Raw genomic sequence first — 13,392 nt, 5'->3', positions numbered from 1 at the left:
GGTAAGAAATGGTCATATTCTAAAATTTTTTTTTCAGGGGGGAGGGTATGATTATTTATTTATTTTTAGAGGCGGTAGTAGGGATTGAACCCAGGATCTTGTGCATGCTAAGCACGTACTCTACCACTTGAGCTATAACCTCCCCCTAGGTACGTTTTTAAAAGTAAACAGAATTTCCTGATAGACTGGATATGGGGTGTGAAAAATAAAAGAGTATAATTCTTGGCCTAAGCAACTATTAGGGGAAGATGCCTATAAACTGATTTAGTAAAAACAGGTAGGTAGAACATTTTAGGGGTAGAGGATGAGACATTTTTGGACATGGTAAATCCAAGACATCCTGAAAGCTTAGTAAAGGAAGGGTATTTAAGGAGGAGGGAGTAATCACCTACATCAAACGTTGCTGACAGGTCAAGTAAGGTGAAGACTCAGACTGACCACTGGATTTAGAAATTTAGGTCACTGTCAACTTGATTTCTTTCAAGGAGTTCTGATACAAAGGAAAGCAAAGAAAGGAGCAGCAAGTAGTGGGGCAATGGGGCCAAAAGAAGCTAAAAGAACGAAACAGAAATTTCATTTTCTGTCCACCACAGGAAAGACAGAGAATGGAGTTTGACTTTGACCAAATTAACTGACTTTTTTTTTTTTTAACTTACTCAGAAGACTGTAACAGAGTCTCTGCAATCTATCATTAAAAATGTCTAACATATAATCCCATATTACTAGACCAAGAAACATGAAAATGTGACTCACCAGACATCAGATTTAGCAGTTAAGGATTTTTAAAGTGGCAATATTACAATAATCCTCAAGAATATAAAAGGTCTGCTTAAAATAAAAGGTTAAAGAGGCAATCTCATAAGAAACAAACTATTAAAAAAAAAAGAACCAAATGGACATTATAGGAAAAAAAAATACAAGATCTGAAATTTTAAAAAAATTCATTGAATAGAGTTAACAACAGACTGAAGACGACAAAAGAGTGAAATGAATTTTAAGATACATCAATAGAGAGTATTCTATCTGAAGAAAAAAACAGAAAAAATATTTGAAAAAATAAACAGAGCCTCAGAGATCTGTAAGACAGTATCAAAAGGTCTGAAATATATATAATTGGAATCTCTTAGGAGAAAGAAGAGAGATGGGGCAGGAAAAAAAGTTGAGAGAGATAATAACGGGTCAGAATTTCTCCCAAAAGGATAAAAGAAATAAAAACATAAATTTAAAAATTCATGAAGCCCAGCAAATCCCAAAAAGAAAAAAAAAACCAAAAAAAAAAAAAACATGTAGGCACACAATAGTTAAAGGTCTGAAAATCAAAGATAAAAAAACAGCCTCAAAGGCAGCCAGAGGAAATGATTCATTACACCGAGGAACAACAATATAAATGCATTCCAACTTCTCACCAAAAGAAGACTGTGGAATGACACTTTGAAGTGCTAAAAGTAGAAAACTGTCAACCCAGAATCCTATATCGAGTGAAAATATCCTATAGGAATAAAAGTGAAATAAAGACATTTTCAGATAAAGATATCTAAGAGTTATGTCTTTAGTAGATCTGCACTAAAAGAAATTCTAATAGAAGTTCTCTGGGTTAAAAATGATACCAGACAAAAACCTCGTTCTTCAGGAAGAAATGAAGAGCAAAAGCAATGACACCATATGTGGGTAAAAATAAAAGACAATTTCTCTTAATATATTTAACATACATGTGGACTGTTTAAAGCTTGGGTTAATGATAAATTGATAGCTTGGGTTAATGATAAATCAGCCACAGTAGTAATTTCTCCTATTTCCCCTTTATATTTATTAAAAAAAAATACAGTACCTGTTTTAGTTTCAAAAAGAAATTTTCAGTAGTACTTCGTTTGCTGAAGGGCCAGAATAATCTTTCATTAGGTGAACAAACACGGACTTTTGTCTCCAAGAGAAAGCGAACAGGCTCCTGTACTTCTGTTATTACCAAATCAACAGCTGTGGTCATAAACAGCACTTTGTCTAGAGAGACAGAAAGGACAAGCAAATTTAAAAACTGAAAATTTATTTGCTCACATGATGACTGTAAAAGTAATTACTTCTATTACAAACTTCCAAGATACCTTAAGGTAATCTATCAATTAAACAAAAAATTTTAAATCACTATTTAGAATTTTTTTCTTCTGTATTGAGAATTCTTTTCTTGGGTGGACTCCTTGAAGTGGCATTAGTTAAGTGACAGCAGTATGCACTTCAAAAGCTTATGAAATGTACTGTCAGATTGGTTTGCAAAAGTGGCACATGCCTTCTTTATGACTCTCTCACCAACACTGGGAATTCATAACTTTTAAATCTTGGTTAATAATGGTAAATCTCTGTTTACATCCTTTATATATGTATCTATAGTGCTCTGAATAACAAGAAAAAATGAAGGGGAAAAAAAGAAATGCTCATTAAGAGGCATTAGTCAAGAAAATAATGTTACATTTTCAGGATAGAATATTATACAGCCATTAAATGACATTCAGGAAGAGTATGAAATATCCTGAAAAAGGCTGTTTATGCACAGCGTATCTGAAAAGCTACGTATGAAACTGGTCACAGTGGTGCCCTTTAGGATGGGGTGCTGGGAACTGTGGTAGATGCTTCCTTTCCCTATATATCCTTTGAAGATTTAACTATATGTGCATATACTATCTCTCCACAAAAATAAATAATATTCAAAGTCTGTAATTAAATAAGTACATAAATAGAATAGGAAGCAGGAAAAGAAAAAATGAAGAGAAGAGAGGGAGGGAAAAATATTTTATTTACAGTTCAAATTTAATAATAAACTCAAAGAACTATTTAAATTCCTTGGCTTCATCAGAATTATGTAAACACTATTTGTCAAATAAGTAGTCCTAAGACTTGGATATCTTTTTGGGACTAAAATTTCTGTTAATAATGTCAGCAATCTGCATTACCTTTAGGAGTTTCTTCATTTACAACTTGAAAATGTGGGGATTTTGGATTCCAGCTCCCAGTAATAACGTAAGACTTTCCGTCTGAACTTTTGCCCATAGATTCCTAAAGAAAAGAGTAAAAACAACATTAATGCCGAAGTAAGTAAACAAGTGCTAACCCCCATTCTGCTGCTTTTAAAAAACAGGTGTTGCAAAAATATGAGAACATGAAAGAGGATCATATATATATATATAGAGAGAGAGAGAGAGAGAAATACATATAAAACAAAAGTTAGGAGTATTTATAAATGATTACAGTTAAAATTAAAGATGTGTCTTTATTTACACTACTGGTGCTGAGAAATCATATATAAAGAAAATGCTTGCAAATCATATCAACTTGTGTAAACATTAGGGAAATTATCGTCTAAACCTATGTTGAACTCTTCTGTCAAGTGAACAATTCCTACAAAAGTTTTAGTTTTGAAAATAAAGATTTTCATATGATAGCAAAAATACTAATACCACCTACTTTAACAAAGCTCATGATAGTTTGCAAATAATTCTCTTACAAATTGTCTCCTTTGTTTGCCACATCAACCCTACACGAAAAATAAGAATTATTCATTATTACACAGTCAAGAAACTGAGGCTGAGACTAAGTAGGTCTAAGGTCAGACTAGTAAATAACAAGTCAGAAATAAGGAAATTCCCTTATCTTTGTTTATTGCTTCATTAATGCGCTTTAACATTAGATTCAGTGCAACGACGTTTATAGACGAAACAATGTATAAATTAAAAAAAAAAAGCCATCCTTACCAAATCTAACAAGTGCATATCACTATTTCGTACATCTTTTCCAGGGCTAAGGAGAAGGCCAAAACACCTGCAGAAAAAGAAACAATAAGAATTTGGAAAAACGATGACAGAAAAAAGATGTTTAGGTCACTTACAAAAAAATTCTTATTGATGTTAAGCATACATTAAAATTATCAATAAATTAGCATTACCAAAATCATCCTTATTTCTTTACTCAAGAGAAATAAATTGTTTGCCTTTTATTATCACATAGTTGAAGTCAACATATTAGCTGAAGATTTATAAGAGATAATTCAAAATGAATGAAGTATTCACTTCAATGCCCAAAAGAATTCCCTAGAGAACAAAGTATTTTGCAAATACATTTTGAATACAGTACATGGCTGCTTCACTAGATTGAGAAAAAATAATATTTAAGCTAAACTAACTAAAGATGTTTACCTTTCAATGGCAAGTTCCTTATTCGTTGTCTGTTGCACATAGATGACAATCTTCTTATCAATTCCTTGGCGGAGTTTAAAGCATTGTCTGTCTTTATCTTTAGGAACTGCACTGTAGAAAAACATGTTCATTAGTTTTGCAAAGTATTTTCTTGTGACATCTACCACAACAATTCTTGTTATGACTTGACAATCAGGTACAGAAAACAGTCGTTTTCTATGCTTGATTTTCAAATCATAATAGATATTTAAAAATCATCACTTGCCTCTTGATGTAAAAAATATCATTATTACTGTTTGTAATCCACTAAACCATTACATAAACCATTTATAGAAGCTACAAAACCACTCTTACGCCCCCTAAAATGTGGCTTTAGTTTTTCCTTTTCTTTTGATGTGAAAATTAAATTAGATATTTATAAAGCACCTAGGCACTCAAAAAATGTTATTTTTCCTTTCTATTTAGCCACTGGTTTTTTACAAATAAATTATTGTTGACTGATTTGTTTAAATATATAATGAAGAAAAGATAATTACAGATCCTTTGAATTTCAAAACAAGATACCTTAAAAAAATAATAGAGATGAGGAAGATATGACCAAGAGTAAGCTATTGCCTAATACTTCCCTTAGTCAGTGATAAGCTTCTTTGTAAACCTGGGTAATAACTATAAAAATAACACTCATGATACAGTTAAACATCAGCTTAAGAAAAAAGTTGAAAATATTCTAAAAATGACAGTTGACCAAAATAATCCTCTAGTCTCCCACTTTCTCTAGCTCCTTTATTCTCAAAGGCTTATGGAAATCAGCCAATATACAGCAAATCGATATTGTGCCTTATTATTGTACAACTTTTAAGATAATGGCAACAGAACCATTAGGAGATACTATAAAAGGCTACATGAGAGCTCTGAGCATCTACTCAAACTAAAAAGTAGCTCTGAAGAAATAAAATTAGTTTGAAGCCCATCTGCACTAACACACTAGTAACCAATTCAAGATCATGTTACGACGCTGAGATCAGAAAATCAAAGAATCTTAGCAACAGAGTCTAGAAATGACAAACATGTGCAAAGAAAAACTTCTGCACACCAAACTGTTAAATATTTGTGGCTGACAAAATTTTCACCTACAAGGATATGGACAGGTCTCAATTTTCAATCTGTATCAGATACACTAGTGTCTCTGCTTGTGAAAGTTTAAATATAAATAAATATCTCATCTCTCACCAGTATTTAAAATAACAATGGATATAAAGTTATCTCTGAGACTGAACAGCAAGGGAAAGTTACATTAATAAGAATTATCCTGAAGAATATAAGCAACGGAAGTTCACTTCACTGAAGTCAAGGGGTCTGGATTATATTTCTGGTCTTAACACTGTATCACTGAACGGATTCAACCAAGTAATTTTATATTTAATTCCTATTATATGAATTAAGAAACTGAGGTCCAGGTTTACTTTCCCTGGGTTCCTTTACCTTTAAAGCAAGAATATCAAATGGGTACTTAGTAGATTAAATCAACCAGAAAGTGTTTTGAATGGTATACATGAAAATGGTCCATCTTCCTAAAGGCTAAATTGAAAGGCAGGTTTCTAAGTTTAATAAAGTAAGAATTATACTTTTTCAGAAATGAAAAGAAGAGCATTAATTCTTGTCACAGCACTTTGTCTATATTTATGCTACAGTAAAACCACAACCTAGCTTGTGCTATGGTTAATTATATATACAATGTATTTCTTAAATAGGTGGTAAGTCATATGGGTATTGTATTTTTTAAGGTATAACTGATATATTAGTTTCAGGTATACACCCTAATGATTTGATATTTGTAATATATTGCAAAATGCATCATATTTTAACCATTCTACACTGTGGTTTGCATTTAATTTCCACTTTTTAATTTTGCTATTATAGTATTAAGGGGAATGTTCATGTTGATAACTCTTTGGACACCTGAATGATTATTTCTGTAGATTAATTCCTAAACATATTATAGAATCACTGGATAAAAGGAAATGCATTTGAAAAGTTCAAATCTGACTAAGAAAGGCATACTGGTCAAAGATTTCATCCTTACATTAGGTTACACAACACTGCTGCCTGTTGTAAACTACAAATTCAGTGAAACAATGCAACAAAAAGATAGCATAGCCCTAACATATGTGAAAAGCAAATCTGATCATCCAGGGGGTTTTCTCCTTGGTATGCAGGTGAAAAGAACAGGGATATTTGTGATTGTCATCTTTCTACCATTAATATGCCTAATCTCAGGAGGAAAAATTATCCCAGAGCTTCTCTTCTGAGAGATCTTACAAATCTTTCCTATTCATAATTGGAATTTATAAACAATCTACATAAATATATTCAAAAAAAGGGAAAAAACAGTTTAAACAAACTTTTGTTTCTTAAAAAGGCAAAAATTATTATGAAGTTTACAGATTATAATTTCTACTTCTCAGGACAGGAATGTACATTGCAGAAAGCACCATTTTGCAGTGTTGCTCTGAGAACAGAAACATAGCTAATAAGAAAGCATAGAGCACTCTGCCTCATACTTTACTGTACAAATCAAAGTTGAAGCTGCAGGTACACTAAACTGGCCAGCAGATGGCATGACAATTCCAAAGTCTTTGAAGGGAGAGCAATGGTTATCAGTTTTTCAAACAAACGAACCAATCATTGTGCTTCTCAATTTAAAAGCAAAATATATTAGAAATCATTCATATTTTGATATAATTTCATTTTATACATTTTATGAGGTAGTCATGGAGGAAACAGACTTCTAAATGCAACTATCAATTATGATCCCAAGAAGCACCCATTTTGTGGTATCAGCTATGAAGACAAAAAAAGTCAATCATCTAACAAAGTATTTTAAACTTAGAAAGGATTTTAGAGTCTAACCACCTCATTTAATAAATAAGGAAACTACTGTCAGGAGATGTAAAGAAACGTGGGAAAGGTCACACTGTTAATGGTAGCAATAAATAAACTAAACCTAAGTTAACTCCTATTCCAGGGTTATTTTCACTATTCAAAGAATTGTTTCACTTAAAAACCAAAACTACTTATTTCTGACTATATATGCAAGGTTAGATTTCAGGCAAATACCTCATTTCTCCCCTTCCAACATGTTCAGATAAACCTTAATGGTAAAACTTGATTTCAACAGCCTTAAGATCTTTAGATTATTAAAACAAATAAACCAACCAACCAAAAACAAAACAAAACACACAAAAAAAACTCTGGTAAAACAAATCTAGTTAAAAATTCAGCTGATGTAGCTTGTTATATTTCGTATCAGCAGTGAGCCAGTTACTTGGAGTGTGACTAAAAGAATATAGTAACATGACATATTTTTCCACTTGAAAGAACTCTTTTATTGTTTAAAATCCTTTATACCGCTTCTCTGAAAATTTGTCTATTTCTTTTCCCTTATCACTTACATTAAAAAAAATCTACCTATAAAAGCAATCACTTTATAATATAGAAGTTACATAATCTTACCTAGAATTTCCTAGATACTATAGCATGTTAATACAAACTCAAATAAAAAGAGTAAAATAAGATGCCCTACCTAAAATAACCTTTACCATCATCTTCTTTTATTTCTAATGACACAGAGAAGGTAAAGATGTCACTGTCAGGAGTCTGGGGTGCAGCAGTTGCAGAAAGTGGGGTCTGCTTGGCAGAGCGACGGAAGGCAGTGGCAAAACTGTAAAGTATCCGGCTCACCTACAACCAGACATGTTAGGAAATGGGCTGTTATCACAAGAAATAAATACTTTTGTTAAGGCTGAAGGTGACCTACTTTGTCTTTCCCCTCTTGATTTCTTTTGATAAATTATCTAATTTGTTAGAGCTATAGAGCAAGTAATACTAAAAACGGCCAAAAAGGTTTTAAAAAAGAAAATGACTATAAACACTAGAAATCCGAATGAAAAGTGATTTCCAAAATTGTTAGAAACTATCTGAATATGTTTATTATATATATATATATTAAAAAAATCCTACAAGTTTAGCTCTAAAAGGACAGTTTGCAAATGTGACATTGCTGGAACCAAGATGCCTATCTAACCCAATCAAGCAGCAGCCAACTGGTCCTCCCTGACACTCTTAGCAACAACAAGGTTCTGGTTAACCAAACTTTCAGTTTATTCATCTTTTAGCCCATCAAGCTGGAATAAATAAAACAGTAGCAGAAAATTTCATTTGGCTTATAAGTGACCATAATAAACACTGTAATCATTTCAACATAGTGAAGGCACAGATGAAGTTTCACTTGCAGACAGTTTCCTTTTAGGTACTTACAGCTTCTTGTATTTCGCACCGGAAAACATGTATTCTGAAAAGCTCTGCATTGTAATGACTTTCAGTGAAAGCAAAACAGTCACTCTCAGGAGTTCCATCATGCCCTCTGACACAGAAGAGAATTTTGTAGATAGGGTAGTTAGCTATTTCAGTATTTGTCTGTGGATCTAACAGTCTGTTCAGAAAAAAGACACAAAGAGATTAGGGGGATTGTGAATTATTTTCACTATATCAACATTATGATTCAAGATTCATCTTTCTAGCAAGAAGATCATACAAAGCATTTTTGGTATGCTAATCATAATAATCTTAAATCTTGATAAGTAAGTCATAAGTAGATCCTTAAAAGTTATTGATTACATAATTCCACAGTACTAAAAACTATATAACCCCATGTTTTAGGGAAGCTATCAGGAAGGCATGAATAACATCAATAAGTGTATTTTTTTTACACAGTTTCTAACTAAATAAAGATTAGTCGTTAAATCAGACTACCAAAACAAATCATTAAAGCTGTGCTGCTCATTATCTGCTAAAAGAATGAACTAATTTGCTTTACTTTAAAAATAAAAAAACTGTGCTTTCTCAGAGTGAAACAGGTTCTTTTGATTCATGGCAAATAAGGGAGAGACTACACAAAATGTTAATACCTAAAAAATAAAAAATCATTAATGAAACCAAAAGAATGCCATTCATTGAAAATCAAAGAGATATTCATTGAAAAATATATTAATTCAACAATATTTATTTGATACCTACAACATCCCAGGTTCTATTCTGGGCAAAGAGGATACAACTATGAAAGAATGAAAAGGAATTATGCAATTTCAACATTAAATGAGCAGGGCCATTGATGGGGAAAGTCCAGGGGATAATGGAAATACTTAAGAAGACCTAACTTCAAGTTCAAAATATGACGCAACTAGTTTTCTCATGTCTTTATAGAATTAAAATATGTTAGAACAAAGTGTAATTTCAGCTGTGGGAATGACTCTTGACTAAGAAACATAGAAATGAGTACTAAACAAATTTTATTGAAAGTTTCACATTAATGAATACAATAAAAATTAGTATTTGTGAGTATGTGAAATAGTTTTTAAAATACTCAAGAGAAGAATTACATAGGCAGATAATTGGAATATTAATTAACTTACTGCTATCCACACACAGTTACAACTTTACTACCATAAAAATCCAAAATGCTTGATGTTAGAGAAATATATTCTCATACACTGTTGATAAAAGTACAAACTAGGTCAATATTTCTAGATGGCTATTTGCCAATGTATGAAAAGCAATAAAATTGGGCAAACGTTTGACCTAAAAGTCTACGTATAGGAATTTTGATCCTCAGAAAATTTAAGAATGTATAAAAATGTAGCTCGAAAATATTTATAAGAAAACTATGTTAAGCACTTATGTGCCCATATGACCAAAGTTTAATATCAGCTATTATTATTAGCACTTTTCCCATTAAAAAAATTAAAATGTGTAACATAAGAGATTGTTATTTCTGAATAATCCATCATATGCCATCATAAGTCAAATTTTTAATCATATTTATTGATATAGAAAGAGACTCACGATATAACAAAACTATGTGAAGAGAGCATGTTACAAAAGGGTATGTATTATAAAATTCCATTTTTGTTAAAAATGTTGATTCTAAGAATTTTATAATTATACTTGCATATACACATAGGTAATACACATATACACAAATATACACACATACAAATACACAGTGAGGCTCCTGATAAACCAAGATGTTAGCTGTATTTACCAATGGGAAAGTAGAAGAGTATTTTGCTAAATTTTTGCTTGTTTGTGTCTTCTGATTTTTCAGAAATAGGTGTGTATTTTTCATAATTAAAAAAGTTATTTTAATTTAGTTGTGTTCATCTCATTATTTAGAGTTCTGTACTTAGCTAGCTCATATATAGACATCTGATTGGCTACCTTTATTGTTATTTGTTTCAGTTAGTATAAATAATAGCCATTTCTAGGGACTTTTCTGGGCCTCAATTTCCTCATCTTAAAAATTTAGGAACTGTACTGGAATAGTTAATATTTACCAACAGGTTTTTCTAATTTCCAAAATCAGCATGAAATTCCATATTGAACTAACGTGTGAAGCTAGTATTTGTACTGGGGGAAACCAGAAGATATAAATTAATTCGTTAGGTCAACATATTTCAATAATCTCCAAAACATTTAAATTTCTAATGTGCTACACACAATTGGGATGGGGAAGAGTATAAAAAACTGTTCATATGAGTGACCATTTTTCATAAAGGTCACAATCCTTGAAAGATATAACTAAGTGCCAGATGAATTAAACATCACGTGAATAAATAATTATGTTTTGTTCACTATTGCATCTTTCTAAAACTATAGGTCATAAATGTGATCAAACGTTACAAACATTTCACAAAGCTGGTCTTACCTCACAGTTCCTTCAGAAACATTCGGCACCGATAAGGTTACATCTAGGGATATCTGACACTGGCCCCTTAAGATGGACATCATCCTTAAGGCTTCCACTTCACTCCTGGGAGCATTTACTGAGGCACAGCCTAAATAAGTTAGTTTGCTGAAAACGACACTGTCCTCATCGGCCACTGGTGTGAATGGACTTGACCCCTCAGAATCTGAAACAAACAATTAGAGGTGATTTTCATTTTGACATTTTATTGACATGCATGTAAATAAAAACCGACAAGTTACATTTAGGTTCTAAAATTAAATACTAAAGAGATAACAAGCCACTGGCTCAGAAGAAATACCCATTAAAGCCAGAAATCTCACACAAGAACTCTGTCATCAACACTAAAATTTTTAAGTATGGCTGTAGTGTCAATTCCAAATCTAAAAGGTAACCTGAGATTCAGATCTCATTTACCTTTCAGACTCTTCTAATTTGTTCTGACTTTTTGACTTACATTTAGGTCAAAGATACAGTTAGTATTTTATTATCCTGAAAAATCCTCTCTCTTCTTTCTAACCTGCACTGTTGTAATTATTTCTCTCATTCATCATTTTAGCTACTTTATCATCTTTTCTCAATCCCCTTGCTTTCCCTTTCCCAATAAACATCTACAGTTTTAACACCTTTTCCCCAATGAACCTTTATAATTGCTCTTTTCCTCCTTCCCTGCTATGTCTTTCAGCTCCGTTTTCTGACTTGGCAACTATTCCCACAGAGTTATACAGGCCTGGAGCAAACATCTCTTCACCAAGCATTATTCCTCCATTTCTCTAAAACTGTATTCAAATTCCTTCTTTCCTGAAAAAAAATCTTTAAACATTCTGAAGTAAGACTCCCTCAATGTCATATAACTACTGTTTCTCTTTCTTTGGTATAAATGACATACATTTAAAGGGAAATCAGAATGGTACACACTCCTCTCACATCCCCCTAACCCTTACATCCCCCTAAATCTAGAATCTAAAGATTCTAGAGAACATAGATAATGTTTTTACTTGCTCTGAATCAAACCTAGTACAGAGTGGACACTCAAATATTAAAAACAATAACCTTCAGTTACGCAAGCAATGCAGCAATCCTAACCTCCTTGTCCAGGTTTCACTGGCAGGCTCAACTCTGGTTTTTGGAGCCCTACTAATGGCACAGGGTTAATGGTGGACGAAGCTGACAGTTGATTAGAAAGAGGCCCATCTCCTTCGCCATCCAGTTGTGACCTCTCCACAAGCTCCTTGTCCCCTGGCTGGTCGTCCATTGGAGGATCCATCAGCACATCTGCTAGCTCTTTTTGCAGCTGCTGCTCACTTCCATTCCCTATAATCTAAGGGTCACAAATATACACAGTCAGCAAAGTGAGAGAGGCCAGTACTGATTAAAATGGGTCCGCATTCTAGAGAAGTCATCAGCAATTCTTTTGATACATAGATATTTTCTCAGTGTTTTTAAAAAATTGAATAAATCAAGATCTGCAATAAATAAGAGCTGCAGCTGCTCTCTCAATTAATGAAAAAGTGTATAGCGAATTTGAGACCAATACCCAGAAATATATGTAATAGTCTGTCAACACTATTAAAAGTTTTCTACAGTGTCCTAAACTACCACCAACTAAAATATTTGTAATTTTACTTGCCTGGTGAGAAGCAAAACTTGTTTTGAGGAGAAGCTTCTCTTATCCATAGGGAAAAGGGAAAAATGTGTTTGTTTCCAAAAATGATCAATAGAAACATACTATTATTAAGTAATAAATAAAGTAATAAAATAAAGTAATAAATATATTATTAAGTAATAAATCTTCATATATATTTTACCACCCTTGCTGTAAGTAATCTCCTTTATTTCTGAAGACTTCCCTGACATAAACAGGTTCTTAAAGTTCTGAGATACTTGAACCAAGGTGGAGAGATGCACGTATAAAATAGCCCTGAGGAATAGAAGCACTCCATTTCAACAGTGGCGAGTATTCTTCCAGAGTCATGATGGTTTATTATTAGTTGCTCAACAAGGAAGTAAACAAGTACAATCAAGTGGAGACTGCCCAATCTAAGGAAAACCACAAGTGACAAAATCCAGTATTGTCCCTAAATGCTTATTCAAGAAGTACTACAAAAATTAACAAAAGAATTAATTTAGGAAAAGAGGGACTGATTTAGGAGGATTTCTCAAGGCTGAAACCTGACAAAAATTTAAAATGGGTGGGGGCTATGAAATTGTTAAAGAGAATGAAGTCTTCCCAGTAAAATTAGGACAGAAGTTAGGAAGCAAAATTCCAGTAACAGAGGAGAGGTAATTCTGGACTACCAATAAACCCAGTTCAAACATCTTTTATAACTATAACATTCAAGTCCCTTTGGCTATAAATTATGATTGAGAAATGAGCAGTTTTAAGCCTTCTTTGCTGACATTTTATCA

The 13,392-nt window shown here is 32.5% G+C and overlaps 1 protein-coding gene across 8 annotated transcripts in view; it reads right to left on the bottom strand.

Moving 5' to 3' along the window:
* Window positions 1-13,392, bottom strand: part of RABGAP1 (RAB GTPase activating protein 1) — a 134,593-nt gene that overhangs the window by 85,225 nt on the left and 35,976 nt on the right. For all 8 annotated transcript variants that reach the window (XM_006205533.4, XM_072960088.1, XM_031677513.2 and 5 more), the window contains 8 exons: window positions 12,070-12,304; window positions 10,945-11,149; window positions 8,499-8,673; window positions 7,765-7,922; window positions 4,182-4,292; window positions 3,741-3,807; window positions 2,943-3,045; window positions 1,829-1,998 (listed from right to left, as the gene is read on the bottom strand). In XM_006205533.4, the coding sequence (XP_006205595.1) occupies window positions 1,829-1,998; window positions 2,943-3,045; window positions 3,741-3,807; window positions 4,182-4,292; window positions 7,765-7,922; window positions 8,499-8,673; window positions 10,945-11,149; window positions 12,070-12,304 (1,224 nt within the window). The remainder of the gene's footprint in view (window positions 1-1,828; window positions 1,999-2,942; window positions 3,046-3,740; window positions 3,808-4,181; window positions 4,293-7,764; window positions 7,923-8,498; window positions 8,674-10,944; window positions 11,150-12,069; window positions 12,305-13,392) is intronic.

The sequence above is a fragment of the Vicugna pacos genome, chromosome 4, assembly GCF_048564905.1.
Source record: "Vicugna pacos chromosome 4, VicPac4, whole genome shotgun sequence".
Classification (NCBI taxonomy): domain Eukaryota; kingdom Metazoa; phylum Chordata; class Mammalia; order Artiodactyla; family Camelidae; genus Vicugna; species Vicugna pacos.
This window is presented reverse-complemented; position numbering and strand designations above follow the sequence as displayed.